The sequence below is a fragment of the Ovis aries genome, chromosome 8 (assembly GCF_016772045.2).
Source record: "Ovis aries strain OAR_USU_Benz2616 breed Rambouillet chromosome 8, ARS-UI_Ramb_v3.0, whole genome shotgun sequence".
NCBI lineage: Eukaryota > Metazoa > Chordata > Mammalia > Artiodactyla > Bovidae > Ovis > Ovis aries.
This window is the reverse complement of record NC_056061.1, coordinates 27,324,285-27,350,467: the sequence shown is the minus strand read 5'-3', so window position 1 is coordinate 27,350,467 and position 26,183 is coordinate 27,324,285. Positions and strand designations below refer to the sequence as shown.

At 38.9% G+C, this 26,183-nt stretch overlaps 2 protein-coding genes across 4 annotated transcripts in view; one reads left to right on the top strand and one right to left on the bottom strand.

Annotated features, from left to right (window-relative positions):
- WASF1 (WASP family member 1) overlaps positions 1-26,183 on the bottom strand; it is a 124,288-nt gene that overhangs the window by 52,907 nt on the left and 45,198 nt on the right. The window lies entirely within an intron of this gene.
- The window catches only part of CDC40 (cell division cycle 40), a 46,207-nt gene continuing 35,969 nt past the window's right edge, over positions 15,946-26,183 (top strand). Inside the window, exon 1 of the mRNA XM_004011208.4 lies at positions 15,946-16,154. Within this exon, the coding sequence (XP_004011257.1) occupies positions 15,966-16,154 (189 nt within the window). The 5' untranslated portion in view covers positions 15,946-15,965. The remainder of the gene's footprint in view (positions 16,155-26,183) is intronic.

Genomic DNA, 26,183 nt, shown 5'->3' with positions numbered 1-26,183 from the left:
AGTGAAAGTCGCTCAGTCATGTCAGACTTTTTGCAACCCCATGGACTATACAGCCCATGGAATTCTCCAGGACAGATTACTGGAGTTGGGTAGCCTTTCGATTCTCCAGGGGATCTTCCCAACCCAGGGATCAAACCCAGGTCTCCCACATTGCAGGCAGATTCTCTGCAAGCTGAGCCACCTGGGAAGCCCTCATTAGTCTTTAGGAAAACACAAATTAAAGTCACAAGGAGATACAACTACACACCTATTAGAATGGCTATGCGAGACAGCAAAAGAGACACAGATGTATAGAACGGACTTTTAGACTCTGTGGGAGAGGGAGAGGGTGGGATGATTTGGGAGAATGGCATTGAAACATGTATACTATACATATACATGTATATGTAAGAAACGAATCGCCAGTCTATGTTCCATACAGGATACAGGATGCTTGGAGCTGGTGCACAGGGATGATCCAGAGAGATGATATGGGGTGGGAGGTGGGAGGGGGGTTCAGGATTGGGAACTCATGTATACCCGTGGCTGATTCATGTCAATGTATGGCAAAACCAATACAGTATTATAAAGCAAAATAAAGTAAAAATAAAAATTAAAAAAAAAAGAATAGCTAAAACTAAAATGGCAAGAATGTAGAGCAACTGAACTCCTACTCTGCTTATAGAAATACTATAAAATGACATCACCACTTTGAAAGACACCTTGGTACTTTCTTTGAACACTCACAGCAGCTGTATTTGTAATAATCAAAACCTGGAAACCCAAATGATCACCAACAGACTAATTAAAAACAAACTGTTATCCACTGGAACAATGTTTATAAAATAGGATAGTGTCCAGTAAAAAATGAACTAATGACGGATATGAAAACACAGATAAATTTTAAAGTCATTACACTAAATGAAAGCAGCCAAACAAAAAAGACTCTACACTGTATGATTCTATTCATATAAAGTTTAAGAAAATACACACCAACCTATTATGCCAGACAGCAGATTAGTGGTTGCTTAGGGTAGGGATTGGGATTGATGGAAGGAGTAAGGAAAGACAGGACGCAGGAATTACAAAAGAAGAACAGAAAATTGGTGGTGGTGGTGGGGGGTCATTATATTGATTGTAATGATGATTTCAAAGCGTATACATAAGTCAAAACTTATCCAATTGTACATCAGTTATATTCCAATATAGCTCTCAAAAGCTCTCAAATAGCAATAACCATTTATTCCAATATAGTTAATGCTCATATCCTGCTATAAATGCTTATTTGCTATTACCTATTAACAAGAAAATGATTTAAACTTACAACAGTAACATTATACTACTTAACTTCAATGTGTAAAAGAATACATTTTCTTTCTGGAAATGTGCAAGCAAAAAATCTTTAAGACTAATGGATTAAAACAGTGCAAATTCAGACAAACTCAAGTAGATTAGTAAGATCTGCTATCTTCTATCAGCATATTATTATCTATCCTATTCTTTACTTGAAAATAAATGCAGTTATCACAATACTGGTATGTGGCCTTTAACAATTTCCTTCTCATCACTAAAAGTAATCTACAACTATAAAACAGCAGATGAATTGGGTAACTAGTCATTTGTAATCTGCCTATGTCGAAGTGAAAAATTTCTCCACAGAAACCATTTCACGTGGTGGCAAAGTTCCAGGCCAGTTCCCAAATCTTATTTAAGCAGTAGGGATTAATTATCCCCTCTTTCTTCTACATCACTGTTTTCCCTCTACTAGATCACTGTCATCAATACAGAGACATGCTATAATTTCATCCATCTTAAAAAAAAAAACAGCCACAACAAAAACAAACTTCTCTTGGTCCTATTTCTGCCTTTAGCCATTTAATCCCTCACTTCCTGACTTCTAGGCTCTCCTTTTTGGCAAAATTCTTTGAATTAGTTCTCTGATTTCTCTCCTGCAATTCTCACTTAAATCTGTCCTATTTGGGCTTTCATTTCCAGCACTGTATCAAACCATCTGACTAAGGTCAATTATCTGCTATATCTAGTGGTTAATTCTGAAGTCTTTCACTAAACCTCTTAACAGTTGTCTATTCCTTGAAATCACTTATTGTGGCTTTCGGGAAACCTCAAGTTCCTGGCTTTCCTCCTGCCTCCTTCGCAACTTCTCTACTTCCAAATCTCTAGGACTCTAGGACTCAGTCCTCAGACCTTTTTTCTTCTTTGTATCTATATTCACTCCATTAGCGTTTCATGTTAAATTTTCTCATCTATATCTTAACTTAAAGGACCTGACTGCCTCACTATAATCCTCAAATAAGGTCAATTATAGATAATTTTATCATGTGAGGAGGCAGGTGCTGATGAAAAACAGATTCAAAAAGATATTAAAACAGTTGAAAAGAAAAATAAGTTACTTAATTTTCAATAAATCATTACTAGTATTACTGGTATAGGGAGTTACTTAAAATAATAAAGCTAAACTGATGAATACCAAAACAAATATTTTTTATTTATTTGTCATTTATTACATTAGAAACATTTAAATACCATACTAAATATTTCATTTAAAATGTAAATTATGACCTTATCCATGGTCCTAGTCCCATGTGGGCCTATAACAGTTACAACTTACATTAATTTGGACTTGTTTCAGAAGACTTTTTTATAACAATTATCTCATTTTATCCTAAAAAAGACTCCATAAGAATATTACAGTAAATATTATTTAAGCCAGCAGTTTCTGCTCTCAATATGACCTCTCACATAACAGACTGTTAATGAGCAGATTTAATTAATTTCAAATTAGAGAACTCAGAAATCCATCTCTACTACAAGAAATATATATTAAAATTCATGTTCAACTGATGGCAGGTCATTACTGTCATCTTTCTGTACTTAGCATAAAATTACAGAACAGATATTTAAATCTTCTTTTTAATGTTGATGAAACTAAGTCCTTTATATACATAAACATTAAGAGACAATCTTTATTTCATTTACTTCCATGACTATGCTGATTATAAAAATTATATTAACACTGATATTCAATAATTGTTGACTGCTTCTACTACAAAGAAAAAAACATTTTTGCAAAGAAGAAAAAGACTATAATTGATCATTCACAAGTAAACCATGACCTGTTTCCTTCCTCCAAGATTCCTACCTCAAATGATGTGGCATGCACTGCCTGCTGACCCCAAAGCAACGGTTAGAGGCATACAGACTTACAGCAAAGCTTCTTAAAATATCCCCTATCTCTCTTGAGGGCTCAAACACCAGTGCTTCCAGCCCTGAGGACTGAGGAGTGGCCCCTTCCCTTCTACTACTGAGCACATCAAGTGTCTGTATAGACTCTGAGTTCTGCCTCTAAGATCTCCACCTGTGAAATGTTCCTTTCTGACTGAAATATCGTTTCACCCGTCCAATTCCTATTAACTTTCTTTGTCCTTATCAAGTCCTTGTGATCCTTTTGTTCGTCTCTATTTTCAAAACCATCAACATGCTTTTGGCTTTGCTTCCCTTCCTACCTCACTAGCATTTCAGATCCCTGTTCCAAAGAGAATTGCCCAGATCGCAAGGCCTTACTTTATCCTCTGGTCCCAACTGAAGGGTCATATCAGAATGATATTCTGATATGAATATCATTATATTCATAATGATTACATCTTCTCTGATCACATCATCAGCATCCTCTGCTGTCTTTTAAATTTCCACTCTGTAAATAATGAGTCAAGTCAACAGTTTTGTTATGCCCCAGTTCATTCCATACCTTCTCTTCTTCATAAATCCATCTATGTCCAGATTTTGAACTATCCCTCTAAATTACTGATATAAACAACCCTAACATCCCTATAAACACTCAGACCTGTGCTATCTGTCTGACAGACTGCAACACAATGTCTTATTAACTCATTTTCAATATATCCAAAACCAACTTCACCATCAGTGACTCCTCACTCCTCAAAGAAAATTTACTCCTTTTTTGGACTTCTCTATTTCTAATAACACGAAATCACTTAGCATTTGAGATCATCTTTAAAGCAAAGTACTGTTTTCTCTACAATACAATTCAGTAAACTTTCAATTGTGTACAAATTGTTGGGAAAATAATTACATTTTCATCAAAAGGATATGATATAGCCATTTTCATTCAACTCTTTGTATTTATGGGACAATAATTTGGTACATGATTTTTACTCCGACAAGTGGCTTGAACTCTGGAACCAATCCCCAACACACATGTCCAATTTTGCCACCTACCAACTAAATCAAAATAATCCCATTTTTCCTCTACATCTAGAGGATACCTGAGTCAGGAGTAAGCATGAGAGACCAGGCAGTTAGATTGTGGCTACGATTGTGAAAGACTCTGTTGCAGACTATGCCCAAACCTCAGTTTTGATTTGATAAGTGAGAATTACATCTCCTCCCATAACAGGGCTCAAAAAATGGTGCCCCTGTGATTACTGGTGTCACCTTTAAGTCAAGAGCAATTTGGCCACATGAGTAACCATTCTGTCTCTTCAGGGGACTGCTAATAACACATCTTTATTTTAAATCAGTGTCTTAAATTTTAGAACAATTCTAATTTTTATCTATTCCACTGCTCTTTTAAACTAGTCAAATATTTCAAAAGTTCCAACATTCTAAATATTTTTTTAAAAAAAGAACAAATACAATGAATACAAAACATTTACAAATATGGAGTTATCCAACTATATCAATAGCTATTTTAAACATGAATGATTCAAATATACCTATTAAAAGAGAATATCAGAATACACTTAAGAATAATAAACAACAAAAAGGACTCAACCAAATGTTGTCTATGAGAAACTCACTTTAAATATAAAGACACAGAATTTCAGAGAAAGAAGGAGAATATCTCAAGGATAAAGAAGGGCATTATATAATGATAAGGATATAAATTCTCTAAGACATAACAATCCTTAATGTTTGGACTGGCCAAAAGTTTTGTTCAGTTTTTCCTGTAAGATAGCCGTGTAGCTGGTTAGTTGTCTTTAACTTCATTCAAAACAATTTGTTAGCTTATAATTTGACAAGTAGCTGTCATATTAGCATGTATTTAAAAAAAATTATCAAAATAGGTGAATTTTTGTGTAGCCATTTTAATATTCAATATGGAAGAACAAAGAAAGCTTCTCAGCATATTATGCTTTATTATCTCAGTCAGTTCAGTTCAGTCGCTCAGTTGTGCCCGACTCTGCGACCCCATGGACTGCAGCATGCCAGGCCTCCCTTGTCCATCGCCAACTCCCGGAGTTTACTCAAACTATGTCCATTGAGTTGGTGATGCCATCCAACTATCTCATCCTCTGTCGTCCCCTTCTCCTTCTGCCTTCAATCTTTCCCAGCATCAGGGTCTTTTCAAATGAGTCAGTTCTTCGCATCAGGTGGCCAAAGTACTGGAGCTTCAGCATCAGTCCTTCCAATGAAAATTCAGGACTGATTTCCTTTAGGATTATTATTTCAAGAAAGGTAAAATGAAACTTAAATGGAAGAAATATTTTCACAGTACATGGGGAAGGTGCTGCGACTGATCAAATGTGTCAAAAGTGATCTATGAAGTTGGTGCTGAGGATCTCTTCCTGAACGATGCTCCACGGTCAGGTAGACCAGTTGAAGCTAACGATCAAACCAAGACATTAACTGAAAACAGTCAACGTTATACCATGAAGGAGAAAGCGGACATACTTGAAATATCTGGATCAAGCACTAAAAATCATTTGCATCAGGTTGGTTATGTTATTATTTGTTTTGATGTTTGGGTTCCACATAAGTGGAAAAAAAACACTGACAGTAGTTCTACGTTTCTACTTAAATGTAAAAAAAAAAAAAATTTGATTTTAAAAATAAATCGTGACGGATGATGAAAAGTGAACACTGGACAATAATGTGTGATGGGAGAGATCGTGCAGCAAGAAAAACAAACCATGACCAACCACACCAAAGGCTAGTCTTCATCCAAAGAAGGTGATGTTGTGTTATGTATATGGTGGGATTGGAAAGGAGTCCTCTACTATGAGCTCTTTCTGAAAACCAAATTATTAACTCCAACAAGTACTGCTCCTAGTCAGACCAACTGAAAGCAGCAATTAATGAAAAGCATCCAGAATTATTCAACAGAAAATACATTATATTCCATTAGGATAATGAAAGACTGCATGTTTCTTTGATGACCAGGCAAAAACTGTTAAGTTTGACTGAAGTTCTGATTCATCTGCCATATTTCCCAGACATCACACCTTCAGATGTCCATTTTGGTCTTTACGAAATTCTCTAAAGAGAAAATATTTCAATTGCCTGGAGGACTGTAAAAGGCAGCTGGAACAGTTCTTTGCTCAAAAAGATTAAAAAGTTTTGGGAAGATGGAATTATGAAGTTGCCTGGAAAATGGCAGAAGGTAATGGAATAAAATGGTGAAAATGTTGTTCAATAAAGTTACTGGTGAAAATGGAAAATGCGTCTTCCATTTTTACTTAAAAAACCAAAGGAACTTTTTGGCCAATCAATATATATCTAACAACAGAGTACCAAAATATGTGAGGTGAAATTTGATAGAACTTCAAGGAGAAATAGATGAATTCACTATTACAGAGACTTCAGTAACTGACAGATCCAACAGGCAGAAAATTAACAAGGATAGGGTTGAACTGAGCGGATTCATCAGTCAACTGGATGTAACTGACATTTACATAGTTCTTCACAAAACAACACAGAACACAGATTCTTCTCAAGCTCACACAGACCATTCACCAAAACAGACCATATCCTGGTCTGTAAAACACCCTCTCCCCCAAAGAACAGACATCATACAACACATACACTCAGACCACAATGGAATTACACTGGAAAGTAATACCATAAAGACAGCTGGAAAATTCCCAAATATTTTAACATCACACATATTTTAACATGTGGGTCAAAGAAGTCTTAAGATAAATTTTTGAGTATTTTGAAGTAAATGAAAATGAAAATATCACTTGTCAAAATGTGTGGGATCTATCACAAGCAAAGTTTAAAGGGAAATTTATAGCACTGAATGTACATTTTAGGAAAGAAGATCTAAAATCAATAACCTCAGCTTCTACTCTAGGAAACTAGAAAAAGCAGTATAAGCCTAAATTAATCAGAAGAATTAAAAAAAAAAAAAGAGCAGAAATCAATGAAATTGAGAAAGGAAAATCAACAGAGAAAAACCAATGAAACCAAAAGAGGGTTCTTTGAAAATGTCAACAAAATTGATAAATTTCTAGCCATGTATTATGATATATCACACACAGCTTCTGTTTTGGTTTTTAAAATAAATGTGTGCTAGTCTTCAACTAAAATATAAAATGCTTCTCCCATTCCTCCCATTTTGCTTAACCTTTCTACAATTCTCCAGCTTTATCTAGAGATAAAGCACATATATGTTACAAAAATTTATCAAAACAAACAAAAAACTCGGATACAACATATGTCTTATCAAGGAGTGGAAAACAAAAAAGCTTACTTTTGTAGCATAACAGGAAAACATAACAGACTTCATATTTTTCAGTAGAAGAATCAAATAAGTTAATCCACTCCCTGACACACAAGGCTTTTCCCTTTTTTTTTTTAAATGAGTTAATCGTTACAGAAAGATTAACTTATTAGAGTAGACCTGAGGAACTCAAGCGAAAATGATGTCAGGAAGCTGTCCCATTGACAAACAAACAAAACAAAGCACTGCTGCCATCATCATCCAACCGATGTCATCACACTCAACACCCGCGTCCTTAGAGTCCCTTTAGAATCATGAATTTAAGGAGTGGTGGCTTGACAGCATAGGGTAATAGGAAAAAATGGGACTTTGAAACCTCTGTTCAAGTTCCACCTCTACCATTCTTACTAGCATGGTGACCTTGTACAAATTACTAAATCTATGAGAGGATTCAACTGGTTGACTGCCAGGTACCGAAAATATCATTCCAACCAGTTTATGTAAAAAGCACAACTTATTACAGAGATATTACGGTGCCTTCTGTAACCCAATCTCAGGACCATGGACAAAAACACTTTAACACAGCCCGGACTCTGTGTATTTGCTTCTTCTTCTTTCTTCAAGATGCCCCTACTTATATACTTAACTCGGCAAGAAACAAAACCAGTAACAGTTTCTCAGTTCTGTGTCTTACAGCTTCAGCCACTGGAGAGAAAACAAATTATTCCATTCTCTGAACACTTGGGACCCAGGAAAACCTGAATACCCAGCTCAATGCAGTGTCTGGAACTAAACCAATAAAGTACAAAAATGGGCAGAATTGTGACTGATCTCTTTGACCCCCTCTAAGCCACAGTGATCTTTTCAAAAGTCAGATCTGATTCAGTGATTACCCTTATTAAAATCCTTTATGGCCTTCTCCAATACACTTACAATAAAAATCCATAACTTTCACTGAAGCAAAACTTCTGTAGCCTTGCATGATCAGGCTCCTGTTTACCTCCACAACCCCCCTGTTCAGCTTTAACAACTCTGGCCTTTTTTGGTTCCTTGAACCTACCAAGCTCTTTCCTATCTCAAAATCATTTACCATGTATTCTTTACATTCTCTTCCTTTTTCACACAGCTAATGTCCACCAATCTTTCCTCAAAGTTGTCCCTGATTTTCAAGGTAAACTAGGTTACCTGTTTTTGTCCCTTATAGCACTCATCATAGTCCAATAATAAACATGTGCATATTTTTACTTTCTGACTCTTACCATACTATTAACTCCAAAAGAATCAAGACCTCTATATTACTCTTTATTCTCCGTATCTAGCACCTAGTTGGCCCCCAACAATTATGTGTTAAATGAATAACTGGTTTAGCATGAGATAATCACCACTAAATTGTCAAAATTTGGTGGTGATTTTGACAGCCACCAATACCTCATCCACTATCACCTACCACCCTCAGAATTCAGGGTAGAAGGTAGTAGTAGGCAAGCAGAATCACTATTATCAAGCTACTAAAATGGGGGCTTCAGTAGTAACTTCCTGGGGAAAGGGAAGAGAGTGGTTTCCAGAGAACCTGTGCTGCTACTGAGCAGAATAAACTTGTTTAATTCAGTTAACCCTCTTCCTCCATAAAATCTTCATAAGACTATGATATCAAATAAGTAAGATAATAAATATAACTATCTATACAGTAGCTTGCACATAGAGCAAGCAAGCAATGGTACTTCTTTTCCTCTCAGGAGACCATATTACCTGTTACTCTTAAATACTATTAACCTCCAAATAAGAACTTAATTAAAACCTACAAAATACTCCAGTGTATATGAAAAACAGAGCTGTTTCATGACCCCTTTTCTCACAGCATCCTGATCTTACCACCTCCCTAAGAGAATTAGTTACCTGCTCTTCTGTTGCAATTATATCAGCTCAAATATCCATTTAGCTTAAAGAACAAGTACTAGAAACACAAAATGAAGCAGAGCAGAGCAAAGTAACCAACCAAAACAACAACAACAAAACTGTCTTGTCCTCAGGAAAGATGACTTTCTCACTCTGCCTCCAACCACACACTACACATGCATATATGCATGCGTGCTAAGTCATCCAACTCTTTGTGACCCTATGGACTGTAGCCCTCCAGGCTCCTCCGTCCATGGGATTCTCCAAGCAAGAATACTGGGGTGGACTGCCAAGCCCTCCTCTGGGGATCTTCCTAACCTAGGGATCAAACCCCCATCTCTTAGGTTTCCTGAACTGACAGGCGGGTTCTCTACCACTAGAGCCACCTGGGAAGCCCCATACCCACACTCTTGTCCTGCCCAAAGTTTCACAGCATCCAACGTAAGGGTGCCACATTTAGCAAATAAAAATACAGAGTTGTTGTTGTTTAATCACTAAGTCATGTCTAACCTTTTGTAACCCCATGGACTGTAGCCTAACCAGCTCCTCTGTCCATGGAATTCTCCAGACAAGAATATTGGAGTGGGTTGCCATTTCCTTCTCCAGGGGATCTTCCTGATCCAAGGATTGAACCCACGTATCCCCACACATTATCTGTCAACTCTATTCTCAAGACGTATGACATCTCTTTACCTTCATATACCCACTCCACAACTTTCGTTACAATATTTTGCCTTCCAAAAAAATTTCTCTGGAGACACACTGGATACGATCTTTCTCCAAAGTATAATTAAAGTGTACACTGACTTCACTTATAGGCTGTCAGTAAAAAACTCTAAAGAGGAAAGCAAAGAAAATCATCTTAATTCTGTTTCTTGGTGGTGCTGGGAGTTTAGAAAAAAAAAAAAGAAAACAAACGCAAACAAAACAGCAAGTGCTAACAACTTCTTTAAAAATCTAAAAAGTCTTGCTTCCAAGAATAGGTATGTGAGAAAAAGATTAACAGTATAATCTTTTCAGAAGTAGATCCAGAAAGAATAAATTTTCTGACAGGAAGTATATATAAGCAGTGACATTAGAAAGGGAAAATGAACTCTCAGAACAAAGGGTTACACTTAGCTTCGAAACACCTTTGAATTTTATTTATAACCAAAAGGAACCTCAGAGATCATCTACCTCAACCTTCTCTATTTATAAATGAGAAAACCAAAGACCTTAAGAGGTAAAATTACTTATTCAACGTTACAAAGACGATCCTAGCTCCTTCCAGTTTCTCATACTCTAGCCTCTTGCCCCAGATGATATAAGGCTGAGGAAGATCTTCATGTCCAGTGAGCGTCAGAGGACAAGTTCCTAACAATACTGTCACATCTAACACAAGAAAAATATATTCCCAGCATTTCAAGGTAGATACTGATTTTCCCACAGAAAGACTGCTGTACACAGTATCATAGGGGCTTTCAGTATTATTAACACAGCTTTACAACTCTCTATACACAGTATCATAGGGGCTTTCAATATTATTAACACAGCTTTACAACTCTCTAATGTTATTAGTCTACTCCTATCAGTCAAGTTTACCATGGGTTAAATTTGGTGAGATGCCTGAGAATCTAACCACAAAGCATACTGCTTCAGAGAAAGTTAAGTTCCAAGTTCAAAACCATTTTACAAGTTAAAAATATAATAAACTGTATTGGAAATTAAGAACTAAGATACACAAAGAACTAATACACAAAGATACAAAATTATAAACTAAGTGTGACGGACTAAAAACACAAGATTCTTCAAGTGATGTGAAGTCACTCAGTCGCGTCCAACTCTTTGCGACCCCATGGACTGTAGCCTACCAGGCTCCTCGGTCCATGGGATTTTTCAGGCAAGAATACTGGAGTGGGTTGCCATTTCCTTCTCCAGGGGATCTTCCCGACCCAGGGACTGAACCCAGGTCTTGGACTGAATCCGGGTCTCTCACATTACATGCAGATGCTTTACCCTCTAAGTCACCAGGGAAGCAAAAGCTCCGCACTAAAGGTCACTTAAAATTAGGTATTTGGGCACATTTACCACAGGATACAATCTATATACATCTTATTAATATTTTACTGAAAAAGTGAAGTATGTAAAAAAGAATCATACACACTTCTATACTCATAGAATTTAGGAATTAAAAAAAACCCTTCGGTGTACATTTTCATGAAGTGACCCATAAGAGGTAAGAAGAAATTATCATCTCATAAATGAAAGGTTGGCAATGTATACATTATGCAATCTCTAATGCTGGTTCAAAAAATGTGTGGGTAAAGGAATTATACCTGAATTGGTAAGTGAAGTTCGAAGAACTTCCCAATACATTATTTTTTCTTTTCTCTTGAGATAAAGCCATATTCTTTCTGAATTGAAAATTTGATATATCTTTTAAAATTTTTCTACATGGTACACTAAATCAATGGGTATTCTTCATTCTCTCATTTTATTAGTCCAACAAAAATCAAATATATACTACTTGCTAAAGACTATGCTAGCAATTTCAGTTGTTGTTTAGTCACTCAGTCATGTTCAAATCAACTCTTTGTGATCCCACGGACTGCAGGCCCCCAGGCTCCTCTGTCCAAGGGATTTCCCAGGCAAGAATACTGCAGTGGATTGCCATTTTCTTCTCCAAGGGATCTTCCTGACCCAGGGATCCAGCCCGCATCTCCTGAGTTGGCAGGTAGATTCTTTACCATAGCAATTTCAGATTTATGATAATAAGCATCAGGTCAGTTCCTATCCTCAAGGAGCTTAGAGAAATCTTAACTGTATTTATGAAGTAATAATGGCAGTTGTATTTCAGTTGGTCATATAAGGAAACATTAAAAATGTCATCAAATTAATTCTTAAAAAAGAAACTATACGGTAGTAACCTTAAAAACATTTGATAGTCTTATTTATATGAAAATTTACCACAAAGTAATTAAAAGTATTGTTTTGGTAAAAGTAATAATATATTTTAATAGCAGTTTTTGCTGTGAAAATTAATTGAATCAACCCTCCAAAAAGGAAATCAAAAGCTACTAGATACTGTAGTAATGAAAATCAAGTACTTGGCAATACCTTATTCTGACAATAAAGGAATATGTGTAATTAAACATAGTATTATATTGATAGACTCTCTGAACATATATATGGTTATTTACAAACCTGAATAAAGTAGCTCCATATCATACCTTACAAATGATCAATGTATTTTCAATGTATTACAAAGTCAATGTATTACATTACACTACAAACATCAATGTATTACAAATTCAAAATGTATTTTGAATTGTGTCTTCTGCAAGTTTTTCAATGAAAAAGGTCTAAATGTTTTTTGGAGATTTTCTTTTTCACAAACTTTATTCAATACTCTACTTGTTTATTACCAAATCATGTAACTTTTCATCAATAATAACTAAACTTGTACTGAAAACTACATATATATATATTAACTATTATTACTTTTTAAATGTGCAATCATTAAAAATATGATGGATGAGAAACATTCAATTTACAGCCATGTTTCCAGAGCAAAATTCAATGTAAATCAGCCATTCTAACATGCCACAGAAAATCCTAGTGACATTTTTCACTGTATTTTACACTGAAATATTTTCACCATTCACCAGCTAAAATATGTGAATAACTATTTTAAAATATTCAAAAGCATCATGAAAACATATTTACTTAATTTATGCATACCAGTTGGTGGCATAAATGGACTTTTTCCATTTACATATAAGGAAACCAAGGCAAGGTGTCCATTTTATAAACTGCATGGTCATTTCCTAACAAGCAACTGATTCTACATCATCAAGTTGTATGTGGGCCACTTCCAAGTGCCATAAAACAATTACTGTACCTTAAAACAACTGCCTCTGCAATGCCTATGTGCAAATTCGTTTTACCAAGAGGGTTAAGCCAACAATCTAAAACAAGAAAAGCTAGAAAGGGAGGATTACAAAAAAGAAAAATAAAACACTTATTTTTGGTAGCGAATCATTTATTTTTAAATAATGAGATGTAAACAGTTTTTAGCATAATAATCAAATAACCAACAGTTGTTTCTTCCGTTTCTAAAAAATATTTCATCTTTCAGGTAGATCATGCAAAACTGTAGCCTACCCATCCGTGCAGACAAAAAAATGAGAAGAAATCCTCTGACAAGTAATTAAATACATGACATTGCAAACAAGAGAATAAAAAGTAAAATTAGATAAATTTAGGAAATGTATCGTTATTTCAGTTAAAACCCCATCTTAAATATTAAATGCTTCCTTTCATTCAACCGAAGCCTAGGATTAGCAATCAAATATTCCATTACTGAAAAATAAAGATATACAAAACTTTCCTTATTCAAAACTTGAGAAATTTGGTAGCAAATATTGGACAGTAAAGAAAAACACTTTCCCTAACAGAAACTTAGAGCATAAGGGAAAAAAAACAGCTCCTGAGAGTTCGAAAGACTGAAACTGTGTCCATAACTATGATATAGTGCTATCAACAATTAGGAAAATGAAAGTTATCTCCCATACAAATTAAAGAACATCAGACGGGTTGCATAACCAATAAACCAATTACATCAATTCCTGGACAGAAACAAGACTTAGCTAACACGTGGATGTAACATCAAAAAATATTAAAATATAAAGCTGGGCACATATTGCATAGAAAACGACAGAATCAGACTGAATCGTGTTCAAGTATCTAGTCTAGTTGGGGATTCTTTAATAAATCGGCTGTAAGATAGGTTGTGAATGCTCAGGTCAGATGTGCTTTCTTTTTGCCATTATTCCAGTTCATCATCCGCAAGTGCAAGAGAAGGCGTCAGAGTACCGAAGCTAGGGGGCATGCTATAGCAAGGGGAAAAGAAAAATGGGAAAAGGTGCAATGGATGCTGCAGAGTTGAATAATTATCCGGGTGGCACAATGGGCGAGTCCCGCCGACGTCGGAGCTGGGGGAGCAGCTCCCTAACTCTGCCCAAGGCCCCCTCTCCCCAGAGCAGGCGTCGGAGACGACAGCCCGCTTCGCCTCCTCTTCCAGCGAAGAAAGGGATCCCCGCACTCGCTTTACCGTTATGTTGTGTCTTTACAGACACAGACTCGCGGCTCAAACACGCAAACGCACCAGCTGGCTTTACGGAGCCTCGGGCACGTAGCTCGAGCCTGGCTTCTCTGGCACCCGGTGCCGCAGGCGCCCCCGGAGCGAGCAGGCACAGAGGCGGGTCGCGGGGGCAGGGGCGCTCAGGCGGTGGCACCTCAGGTGAGACCCGCAGTCTCCCCGCCTAGAGCAGCCTCGAGGCGGTCCCCGCAACCGAGAGCCAGGCGCGCCCGCCGGCCGCCGGGACCCTGGGTCCACAGCTCCGCTGGCGGGTGGGCGGCCGGAGCTCTGGAAACCGCGAATGGCGGTGGGGGCCGTCGCGGGGGAGGCGCGCCCATCCCCACCACCTCTGGCTGGCTAGCGCTCCAAGCGCACCTCTCTCCGTTCTTGGCCAGTGGGGAAGAGTTCCTCTCCCGGTACCCTGACCCCCCGATAAACAATTCCTCAGAGACTCGCGCTCACCGAGAAATCTTGAGGGGCTCTTGCCTTACCCCTTCTTCATGCTTCGGCGGCGGCCGCCGGTCCCCTCAGCTCCCGGGACTCCACCTAGAGCCTCCAGGAGCGTCAGTCTCCCGGGTGGAACCCGCTGTGGGCAGTGGCCGAGGTACCGGGCCACGGGGAACGCCGCCTGCGACGTCCGCCAGTCACCGGACCCACCGTGTGCTCGACGCGCGAGCGAACAACACCGTGAGTCGCCGCCGCCGCCGCCCCCCACTCGCCCCCTCCTCGTTCGCGACGCTCCACAACCGGACGCGGAGACCCGCGCCTGAAGCAGGGGGGAACCGCTGGACTCTCGCCACCTAATCCCCCATCTTTCCCACCAGGAGCTATTCCCCGTCAGTCAACGTCTTCCCACTTAAGATTCTCACTTTCCTCTTCAGCTCTCAGTGCCCAGGTGCAGCTGTGGTGGGAAACTCAGCCCCCACCCACTCACCCAAAAGTGGGGGATGAATATCGCTCTTCCCCCCCTTTCCTGAGGCTTATATGGTATTGCCCAATCCTCAGTTTGGGGGAGGGGGACGGAGAGAACAGTGCTTGGCCGGGGAATGAGGGAAGATGATAGCCAATTGAATGAACCAACCATTCAGGGGCGGGGTCAAAGAGGGGCCTGCCTGCCCCGCCCCGCCCCTCGCTCCAAACTACAATCCCCATCGTGCCTCTTCCGCTTCCCGCCGCGCTGCACGCCGGGAGTGTAGCTCTGGGCGGCCTCAAGGTATTTCGGAACTCGTAGTCTTTAATGTAGTCACATAGGTCCCGAAAGTTGTAAACTATTATAAATCGCCTCTGTTTCCCTAGGTAAATATTTCCAAATCCCGAGTTCCATTGTACTTATTCTAATACTAGTTCATCGACTGTGTTGATTGTTTGAAAATGTAAATGGTTTCTCAGGAGAGGAACTAAATAATATCTATTACTGCAATCTGTCAGGACCTAAAGCTGCTCCTTCTTCCGCCAGGGCCTGGTCTTCACAGATTGTCTGTTGCCGTCATGTCGGCTGCGATTGCAGCTCTCGCTGCTTCTTATGGTTCGGGTTCAGGGTCCGAATCGGACTCGGACAGTGAGGGCGGGCGGTGTTCCTTGCCAGCCGCGGATTCCCTCATGCACTTAACTAAATCGTCTTCGGATAAGCCCTCTCTGGCAGTGGCAGTGGACTCCGCTCCGGAGGTGGCAGTTAAGGTAAGCGCTTTGGCACTGGTGCGCGGCGGGAATTGTCGGTTTCCCCTCCAAAATCCGACAATCACTTGTTAGAACCTGGGTTACCTGTTCTTCGGTCCTGACAGGTGAGTGGCTAACGCTTGGATTCTTCTCCCTCTGTAGGTCTTTATCGGGAGAAGCTGGGAATTGGAAGTTCAGAACAGTCCTCCACTCCCTGCTCTTGGCTCCCGTAGTCAGGAAGAGGGGGTGAAATTTGAATTTCTGTGTTAGGATGTATCCTGATTAGAGTAGGTGTAACAACATGCTGCTGCTGCTGCTAAGTCGCTTCAGTCGTGTCCGACTCTGTGCGACCCCATAGACGGCAGCCCACCAGGCTCCGCCGTCCCTGAGATTCTCCAGGCAAAAACACTGGAGTGGGTTGCCGTTTCCTTCTCCACTGCATGAAAGTGAAAGTGAAGTCACTCAGTCGTGTCCGACTCTTCGCGACCCGATGGACTTCAGCCTACCAGGGTCCTCCGTCCATGGGATTTTCCAGGCAAGAGTACTGGAGTGGGTTGCCATTGCCTTCTCCAGGTGTAACAACATAAACAAACCTAAATCAGAACTTCCCAGACTAGAGTGCGTGCCCTCGCTTTAAGTGAGCAGCGGCCTGGCTTTGTTTTGTTTTTGAAGTCAGAACTAGAATCTGATCCCGGCTCCACCACTTGTTTGAACTTAGGCAAGTTATACAGCCTCCTCAGTCTCCTCACCTGTACAATGGAGGTATAATTTTTAAAGCACCTACATAGATGAGAGGATTATTGTGACGAAATAAAGCTTGGTATCTAATAAAAGTGCATATATAAGGCAAGGCAGTGAGAAAAGACCTTGAATTTAAGAAATAGTGTGCATGATCCCAACTGAGGAAGGTGATAGAGGAAGAAATTGGGTTATATAGTTCCTTTAACAAGTGCTTATTGAACACATGTTACTTCCCAGAAACTGTTCTAAGAGCTGAAGATACAGAGGCCAATAAGCCAGACATCTTTGATACCTTGATGCGTTAGGTTTAGTGGAAAAAGCAGCCAGTAAAATGTGAACAAATGAAGTGGTTACAGAGTGGGTAGAGTGCTGTGAAGGAAAAAAACAGGACTCCATGAAATAGAGTTCTGCAATAGAGAATAAGGTAGAAGCCTGACTTCTCTAGATTGTTTAGGGAAGTCTTCTTGAAAAAGTGGCTTTGAGGAATAGGAAACAGCCAGCCAAGTGCCAGAGGATCAGACACGACTGAGTGACTTCACTTTCACTTCACTTCACTTCACTGAGTGACTTCACTTTACTGAGTGACTTCACTTTCACTTCACTTCACTGAGTGACTTCACTTTCACTTTTCACTTTCATGCATTGGAGAAGGAAATGGCAACCCACTCCAGATTTCTTGCCTGGAGAATTCCAGGGACGGCGGAGCCTGGTGGGCTGCTGTCTATGGGGTCGCACAGAGTCGGACACGACTGAAGTGACTTAGCAGCAGCAGCAGCCAAGTGCACAATAAGGCAAGTGTTTCCCAGCAAAAGGAGGTAGCAAACCTTGAGATGACAGCGAGATGAGTGTCTTTGAAGAACGGAGGAAACGTGTCTGTGTCTGGAGCTGGAGGAGAGCATCTACCAGTTGGTAGTACTGGTCCAGTAGAGCCTAATGGGGGTGGATCAGGAGCTCAGGATGTGGTGAGGGGAGGCAGTGTGCAAAAACTCCTTTCTAATTATGATGTTCCCAAGTGAGGTGCTACAACTTAAGTCTCTTACAGATTTTTAGTGAGCTATTTATGGATTTTACTTTTTAAAGGGACATCAAGTATGAAAGAATACTTAGAATCCTTCTGTTTTTTTGACAGAACAAACTCCTCAAACTTACACTCCTCCAGCAGCCTCCTGAGTCTTTATTCTTTTCACAACTCAGCTTTTTGGAGCTCTCCCACTTTATCTCACTTTCTCCTCAACTTGCCCTAGCTTCTTGGGAAACTTACTCTCTCTGAGTAATGTCACTAGGCTCCCAGTTGTCAAGTTCTGTCGTCTTGAGTATGTGCATCAAGTGACACTATTAAATAGTTCTTCTTGGAAACCTTCTCTCCCTCTGGCTTCAGTGGGTCTATCCTCAGCCTTCTTTTTCCTGTTCTTTTGCCCTCCCTTTCAATATGGATGTTTCCTGAGACTCTTAGTCTGTTTTGCATCCCTCATATTTTCCAGGCCTTCAACCTGCAGTACTTCTGATGACTCACAGGTGAATACCAAAATGGTTCGCACAGACTCTGGTATCAAGACTGCCAGAATTCAAATCCTACCTCCATGACTTACCCGAATTGTGACCTTGGATAAATTATTTAAGTGCTCCGTGTCTAACTTTTTCTCATCTGTAAAGTAGGGGATAACATTAGTAATTATCTCATAAATCATGTGCCAGGCACACTATCCTTATCCATTCTAAACTCCTTGCTAGCTTCAGAACTATTAACCTCTCTCCCAGGATGGCTCTCAGTCACCTCCAATCCAATGTGTTAAAATACGAGCATTTTCTTTCCCTCAGGATCTGCTTTACTTATTTTTCCCATTTGAATTAATGATTCCACAACCTATGCTTTAGAACAGAGGGGTCTTCCTTTTCCTTCTTCCTCAGCCCCTGAAGCTCATCAATCAAATGGTTCTAACATGTCTGTTTCATTAATTTCTTTCAAATCAATTTCTACTTCTGTATTTTTACTGATGCAGCCTACTTTATATCTTCCTCACTTCTCTCAAGTGTCATTCTTGACTTTTCTTTCTCTCTGAATTCCTACTCTTGGGTAATAGGTCCTGGTAATGAAAAGGAACCATTACTCAATAGTGCCTATGTTATTTATCAAATCTCTCTTTCCTTTTCTGCTACCACTGTTCAGATTCTTATAATTTTATAATTTTTCTTCAAGACAATTATAATAACTTTCTAACTGGACTTTCTACTTCCTTCTTTCTTGTCTCCCAGCTCCATACCCCGGGTTTCCCTTCACAGTGCACTCAAAATGAGTTTCTAAATTCCAGTGTTATCTTATCACTTCCTTGCCAAAGACACTCTCTTGCCTGCCCAGTAATTTCTAAGTTCCTTATGTATTAATAACATATGAGGCCTGCCATTCTCCCATGATGACCTCTCCACAAAGTCCGCAAAGTCTATTTTCTTTTATCCCCCTCAAGACTTTGCTCACACTGGCCTCTCTGCCGGGAAGTCCCTTGCTTCGTGCCTCCTTCTTTCCCACCCCCAAAGCTCTGCTGTTGCTCAGGCTCAGCGCATGTGTCCTCCTCTGTCTACCTCAACCCCCTTCCCACACTTCAGTGGTGTATATAGCATTTGCCACACTGCTGTGATTTGTTAATTTTTTTCTTTCCTCTGGACCAGACCCTAGAGACCTGAGGTTGTTGTGTATATTTGTTTTCATGTTCTCAATGCCTCGTATACAAAATTATGAGAGATAGATAAGGTGAGTAAAGGAATGAAAGAGTAAGTGAAAAACAAAGTCTTGAAAAAGTACATACATTGAGATTCGTGTCTACCCAATGGGTGGGAGTGTGGGGACATCTATAGAACTCAGCTCAATCACTTCAAGTTACAAGTAAGATAATCCAGGAGAAAAGACTGAATAAAGTATCAGAGGTCCATTAGAAATAGGGCTGGGGCTAAACCCCTCAGGGCTCTAGTGTCTATGACGAGAGAGTAAGGGATATTGATCATCACTTGTTTGTTAATAGGCTTTATTTAAAAAAAGCTTATACCTAGTAAATTTAATGGTGGAAAAATATCCAGAGGAAAAGATGTGAAGCATACAAATACATTGATTTGTAATTGTCAAGTTGTGACTAATAGTAAACATTTTGGCAAAGTATGAACTTATGCAATGTTTTTTAATCCATATCACTAAACACTAATGAGAGTTCATATATCTTATTAGTGTTTTTATTTTTAAAGTTACTATTGGGTTGTCTTTTCCTTCTGATGTGTAGGAGATCTTTATATATTCTGGATATTGTGCCAATTATGTATGTTGCAAATTTGTGTCTTATTATGGAGAAATAACAAGCCACAGATTTTCCTTGTTGGAGAAATTCTTTTACCAAAGCCATAAAAATATGCTCCTATTTTTCTTTCGAAAGCACTATATTTTTGCTTTTACATTTAAGCCATAAATCCATGGAATTAAGTTTTGTGTATGGTGTGAATATTTTTAATAATATGGCTTTGATCTTTGTAGGTTGTTCTACCCCCTCACCTCTATCCATTTTTTGTTATTCACGAATGTCAAATTATACATATGGTTTATAATTAACTTGTAAGTTCTTACAAGTTCTGTAATTAACTTGTAAGTTCTGCTAACATCCAAGTGGGATATTGTTTGGGATTGGATTGAATGATAGATCAGTTTGAAAACAGTGTTCTATCTACTCATTCATTTAGGTCTTCTTTAGATTTTTAATTTCTTTGAAAGTTTATAATTTCCTGCATCAATATCTTGAACAGTTTTGTTGCAGAGATTTCTGTGTGTGTGCTCAGTCACTCAGTGGTGTCCAACTCTTGGTGACCCCGTGGACTGTAGCCCACTAGGCTTCTCTGTGGAATAGTGGGTTGCTGTTTTCTACTCCAGGGGATCTTCCTGACCCAGGGTTTAAACCTGTGTCGCATGCATCTCCTGCATTGGCAGGCGGATTCTTTACCACTGCACCACCTAGGAATCCCCACAGAGATTTCTAGGTGCATCTTATTTTTATGCTAGTATAATAATAAATTGTGGGTTTTTTCCATTATTTAATTTTTTGACTGATCTTACTACTTTCATAATGGTATATCAGGCAAATTCCAAGCAAAAGAAAATGGCATTGGTTATATTAGGGTCAATAAGATAGACGTAAAATGGAAAAAGGATCACTTCATAATGATTCAAGGCTCAATTCACAAAAGGGTATATAACAATTTTAAATTTATGTGCATATAATGGTAGTGCTAGTAAAGAACCCACCTGCCAGTGCAGGAGACATAAGAGACGTGTTTGATTCCTGGGTTGGGAAGATCCCCTGGAGGAAGGCATGGCAACCCACTCCAGTATTTTTGCCTGGAGAATCCCATGGACAGAAGGGCCTGGTGGTCTACAGTCCATAGGGTCTCAAAGAGTCAAACATGACTGAAGCAATTTAGCACACAATAATGTAGAAAGCTAAAAATATTTAAGCAAAAATTTTTATAACTATGAGAGAAATTGACAAGTTTACAATTATAGCAAAAGATTTTAATATACCTCTTTCAATAATTGATAGGATAAGCAAAACAATATCAGTAATGATATAGAAAATTCAAACAACAAAATTAGGAAACTGTATCTAAAGGGTACAAAGGACATAGCACTCAATGTAGAAAATTGTTTTAAGCACTAATAAAACATTTTTAAAAAACTGACCATATACTAGGCCCAGGATTGGTTAAGGGCCAGATAGTAAATATTTTGGGCTGTGCTGGCCACTGAGCTTCCCTGTTGGTTCAGATGTTGAAAAGAACTCACCTGTGATTCAGGAGACCTAGATTCAATCCTTGGAAGATCCCCTGGAGAAGGGAATGGCTACCCACTCCAGTATTCTTACCTGGAGAATTCCAGGTGGGCTTGGAGAATTCCAGCCTAGTGGGCTGTAGTCCATGGGGTGGCAAAGAGTCGGACACAACTCAGTGACTCGCGTATAACATGCTAGCCACATACAGTCTTTGTCACATCTTACTGTCTGTCTTTCCATCTTTCTTTTTTAAAACAACCGTTTAAAATGTAAGTATCTTACATTTACTTAGCTTGTTGATACAGAAACAGACTGTGGGCTAGACTTGGCCCAATGATTGTAGTTTGCTACCCCATGTACTAGGCCATAAAATAAATCTCAGTACATTTTAAATCATAATCACATTCTCTGACCCCCAGATGTGAAAATTATGATACTGTACTCATAACCCTGGGCCAAATTTTTTAGAAATAGAAACATTTTATCTTTTATTATAGTCTTTTTCCTCTCTAATTTTTTAAGGGCAGAACTCAAAAGGTATCTTCATATGAATTTCTATTATTTTATCTCAGCCACTTAAGCTCCCATTTTAGAAGTCTATTCATTTTCACTTTCTGGGGACAAAAACCTGTGACATAAATTGATTGTCTGTAACAATGGTTAATATTTATGTCCCACTTTATAGTTTACAAAGTGCTTTTGCATCCATTTTCTTATTTGTATAACAGCTAAGAAACGTGAAAAACACTAAAATGCAGATAATATTTAACTTTATTCTCAAATTACTTTGAATCAACAAAAGATAACTTGTTTAAACTTATTTGACCCATAGGGTGCCCTTCATTTACTGCACTTTAATTTTCATGGATAATTGAAGCTGAATAGAAATCCTTTGTAATTCTCTGCTAATTTCAATTGCATGCCTAATTGTTACTGAACTCCTCATGGGTATTAATACAAGGTTGTGATGTTGTCCAAGTTTTTCTAATTAAATGTAAAATTAATAACTCTTCAGTTTCTGAAGAGTTGTTCAGTTTGTTCCGTAATTTTATTAGCAGGAACCAGAGACTGGGACCTGTTTATATTTTTTATTAGTTGCCACTGTTGCTTCTTAAAAGTAGTTCTTTTTAAATTGTATTTTGTGTTTAAAACTTGATGTCTCATGGTACTCTGTTTAAAGTAATTCAAATTTAGAATATTTAAAGTACCCTTAATCAGAAAGATCTGGTAAATCATATTATAAACTGGTTCTAGCAACTGTTTTCTAAAAAAAAAAAAAAACCACTGGGGAGGTATGCATGTGGCTAAGCCTCTTGTTCTTTTAAGCAGTTTATCATTATAAGTTGAATTTTAAGAGAGAAAAGAATTTAATTTCATTTTTATGCAGCTTAACTTTATGGTATTGTGTTTTGATGCTAAGCCGTATGTACTCTCTATAGTCAATGAAGATTTGGGTATGCTTTCTGGGGTAATGTATATGTATCACGTAATTAGGTGGCCCAGCTTCAGAGCTCCCTTCCTTTGTAGTCTTAACACCCTTCCCTGCCTCAGAAGCTGGGAACCCAGATTCTCATTCTCCCAGCTCCCTGTTGGCTAAGGCTTAGGGCTGTGATTTGGGCTGAGACAGACAGATGCACCCACCTAAATTCTATTCTAAAGCTAATCCACGAGGAAGCAAAGAAAGAACATTTTATGTGGCAACCAGTGGTGACCAGCATAATCTAGTTCCTTCAACCAGAAGTCTCGATCGCAGCATCCAGTGATCATGTTTAGTGATCATGTGTGGTAACAGTGACCTTTTGTCCTCACTGGACTGGTTTTGAGATATGATTGATTTTGAATTATGATTCCATCTATATACTTAACCCTGTTTTGGCGCCTGTTCCCCCAAGCTAATTCTCCACCCTTGAGAATTCCAAGAGAAACTCAAAAGGATTCAGTATAGTTTAATCAGCCTGTGAGCGTTTCACTTGCTTATAACTAAAAACCCTGACCCATACCATGTCAGTGATTTTTGTTTGTTTGCTGCTAATTAGGTATCTTTAACATTGTTCATTGTGGCTACTTTAACTTTTTCCTTTTCTTACTTACTCTGTTGGTACCTTGGGGTCGGTGACTTAAGCTTGCTGCTGCTGCTGCTGCTGCTGCTGCTGCTGCTAAGTCGCTTCAGTCGTGTCCGACTCTTAGCGACCTCATGGATTGCAGCCTACCAGGCTCCTCTCTCCATGGGATTTTCCAGGCAAGAGTACTGGAGTGGGGTGCCATTGCCTTCCCCCCTTAAGCTTGCTACTACTTCACAAAAGTGTTGTAAGGATTATGTGACATACTGTGTCTACCCTGGTCTTGGCACTGATGTTGTTAAGTGCTCCTTTTTATAGCACTTACCCGCTTCTAGCAAAGTCACTTCTTTACTATATCAGTTATTGTCTGTCTTCCCCATTAGAATATAAGCTGTCTAAGGACAGGGAGCTTTATCTGTTTCTACAGGGCCTAGAACAGTGTCTGACACATAGTAAGCACTCAGGCAGTATTTACTGAATGAACAAGTGAATCCAGATACTGCCCTTTTTTTTGAAGATGTCTATGTTCCTAACTACATAAAGAAAATTAAAAGATCATCTGTGACTCCCAAAATCTCCCACCAACTCCAAACATCTGTCACCCATCATTCATTCTTGTTACTGTAGTCTCTATTTCATCTCCTCCTCTTTTCAGAGGCTAATTGGCTCTTTCCCAGATCTTTTCAGAGGCTAATTGGCTCTTTCCCAGATTCACTCCTTTCCCACCCCTCTTCCAGAATGACCATAGCTTTGTGATTATTCCCTCATTCTTATCATATGTTTCTCCCTACTTGTGCCTTTCCTCTAGCTAATGATTGACTGAATCTTTGGCTTAGCCTTTTCTTTAAAAAGGAAAGAAACAGAATTTTACCATCAAAATCCTTCAGTCTGGCTCCTCATCTCTTATTTACTGCCAGATATCTTGAAAGAGCAAAAATTTTACTGTCTTTTTTTCCCCTAAATCTTCAGTTATACCTCTTCCCCTTGCAACAGGCTCTCCATACTTCACCCCATTACCAAAATTGCTCTGGCCAAGGTTTTTTGTGACATAAATGCAGAAATCAGTGATCTTTGGTCAGTCTTCATCTTCTAATTGTCTATGGATTTGTCATTTGTTTCCATTTAACTAATATTTATTGAACATGGACTTAATGCCCTGCATTCTACTAGGCAGTAAGGATATAAAATATAAGTAAAAGTCATGTGCAACAGATAATATATTGCAAGGTCTATTAGGAGTTACAAACAACATCTCTTGAACTGTGGATGAAAAACATTTTTCCTGGGCCAAGAGGAGAGAAAGTATCAGGGAAAAGAAGATGACATATTATCAGATAATGAAGGGAAATGCACAAGGACCAAAGTAACATTGCCAACAGCACAGAAAACATGAAAGTGCTTGGTATTTTAAAAAATCAGCAATTCGTCTAATAAGCCAAAAATGGGGCACATTAAAGCAGATAAGGATGTATTAAACCAGGCAAGATATGATGAAGTGTGCATTAAGAGGTAGAGGATGGAGACTGGGAATAGGGTTGCTGGATAAATGTTTCAGGGGTAGAATCAGTAAGACTCAGTGCCTGCTTTGTTGGTGTGTGACAGCAGAGTTGAGGGAAGAGTATCTTCTGTTTTGGACACAGTGAAGTGTTTGATGCTGTGAAATATCCGTATAATGAATTTCAATAGGCTGTTAAGTATGTGGATACAGAGGCCAGGTATGGTCAAGACTGCAGATAAAAATTGGGGGTGGAGATTGAAGTCAAGAGAAAGGATAAGATAAAGATGTAGACGATTTTGAAACAGAGAGGAAGGATGTTTAAGGGAGTCGGACTGGACTGTATCTTTGTGAAGTGGAGGAACTAAGTTGCCTGCTTTGGTGAAGGGTGTTTTAATAGTGACAAAATTCTGGAGCCATAACTGCCTATAGTATTATTTTTCCCGTCAGGTTTCTACCTTTGGTCATTAACTGGTCTGGCCCTACCAGATCTTCATTTGTCTGTGACACTGCTTCTCCAGCATCACTGTCAACTTCATGATATCCTACCTGTCCTGCAAAATTTGCCAGACTGTTTTGTATTATCTTTGCATTATGTTGACAGATGTATCCTACATCAGCAAGAGGCCAGCAGAATAAAGATGGTGGTATGTTAGGGATAGTTCTAGGGGCTAAGGACACATTTGTGTATACAAAGTCCAACTTCTGTAGCTTATACTTTAATAGAGGGAAGTAGACAATAAATATGTCAGGTGGTGATAAATATAATGGAGAAAAATAAAGCAGGGTAAAGGGAAAATAGAAAAACCGTACGGAGACCTGAAAGGAGAGAGCACAGTTGTGTGGCTATCCAGAAAAAGAACATTGCAAGAAGAGGGAAGAGTTAGGTGCGGAGACCCTGAAATAGGATTGCCTTTTGGTGAATTCCAGGAATAACACATGAGCCAGCGAGTCT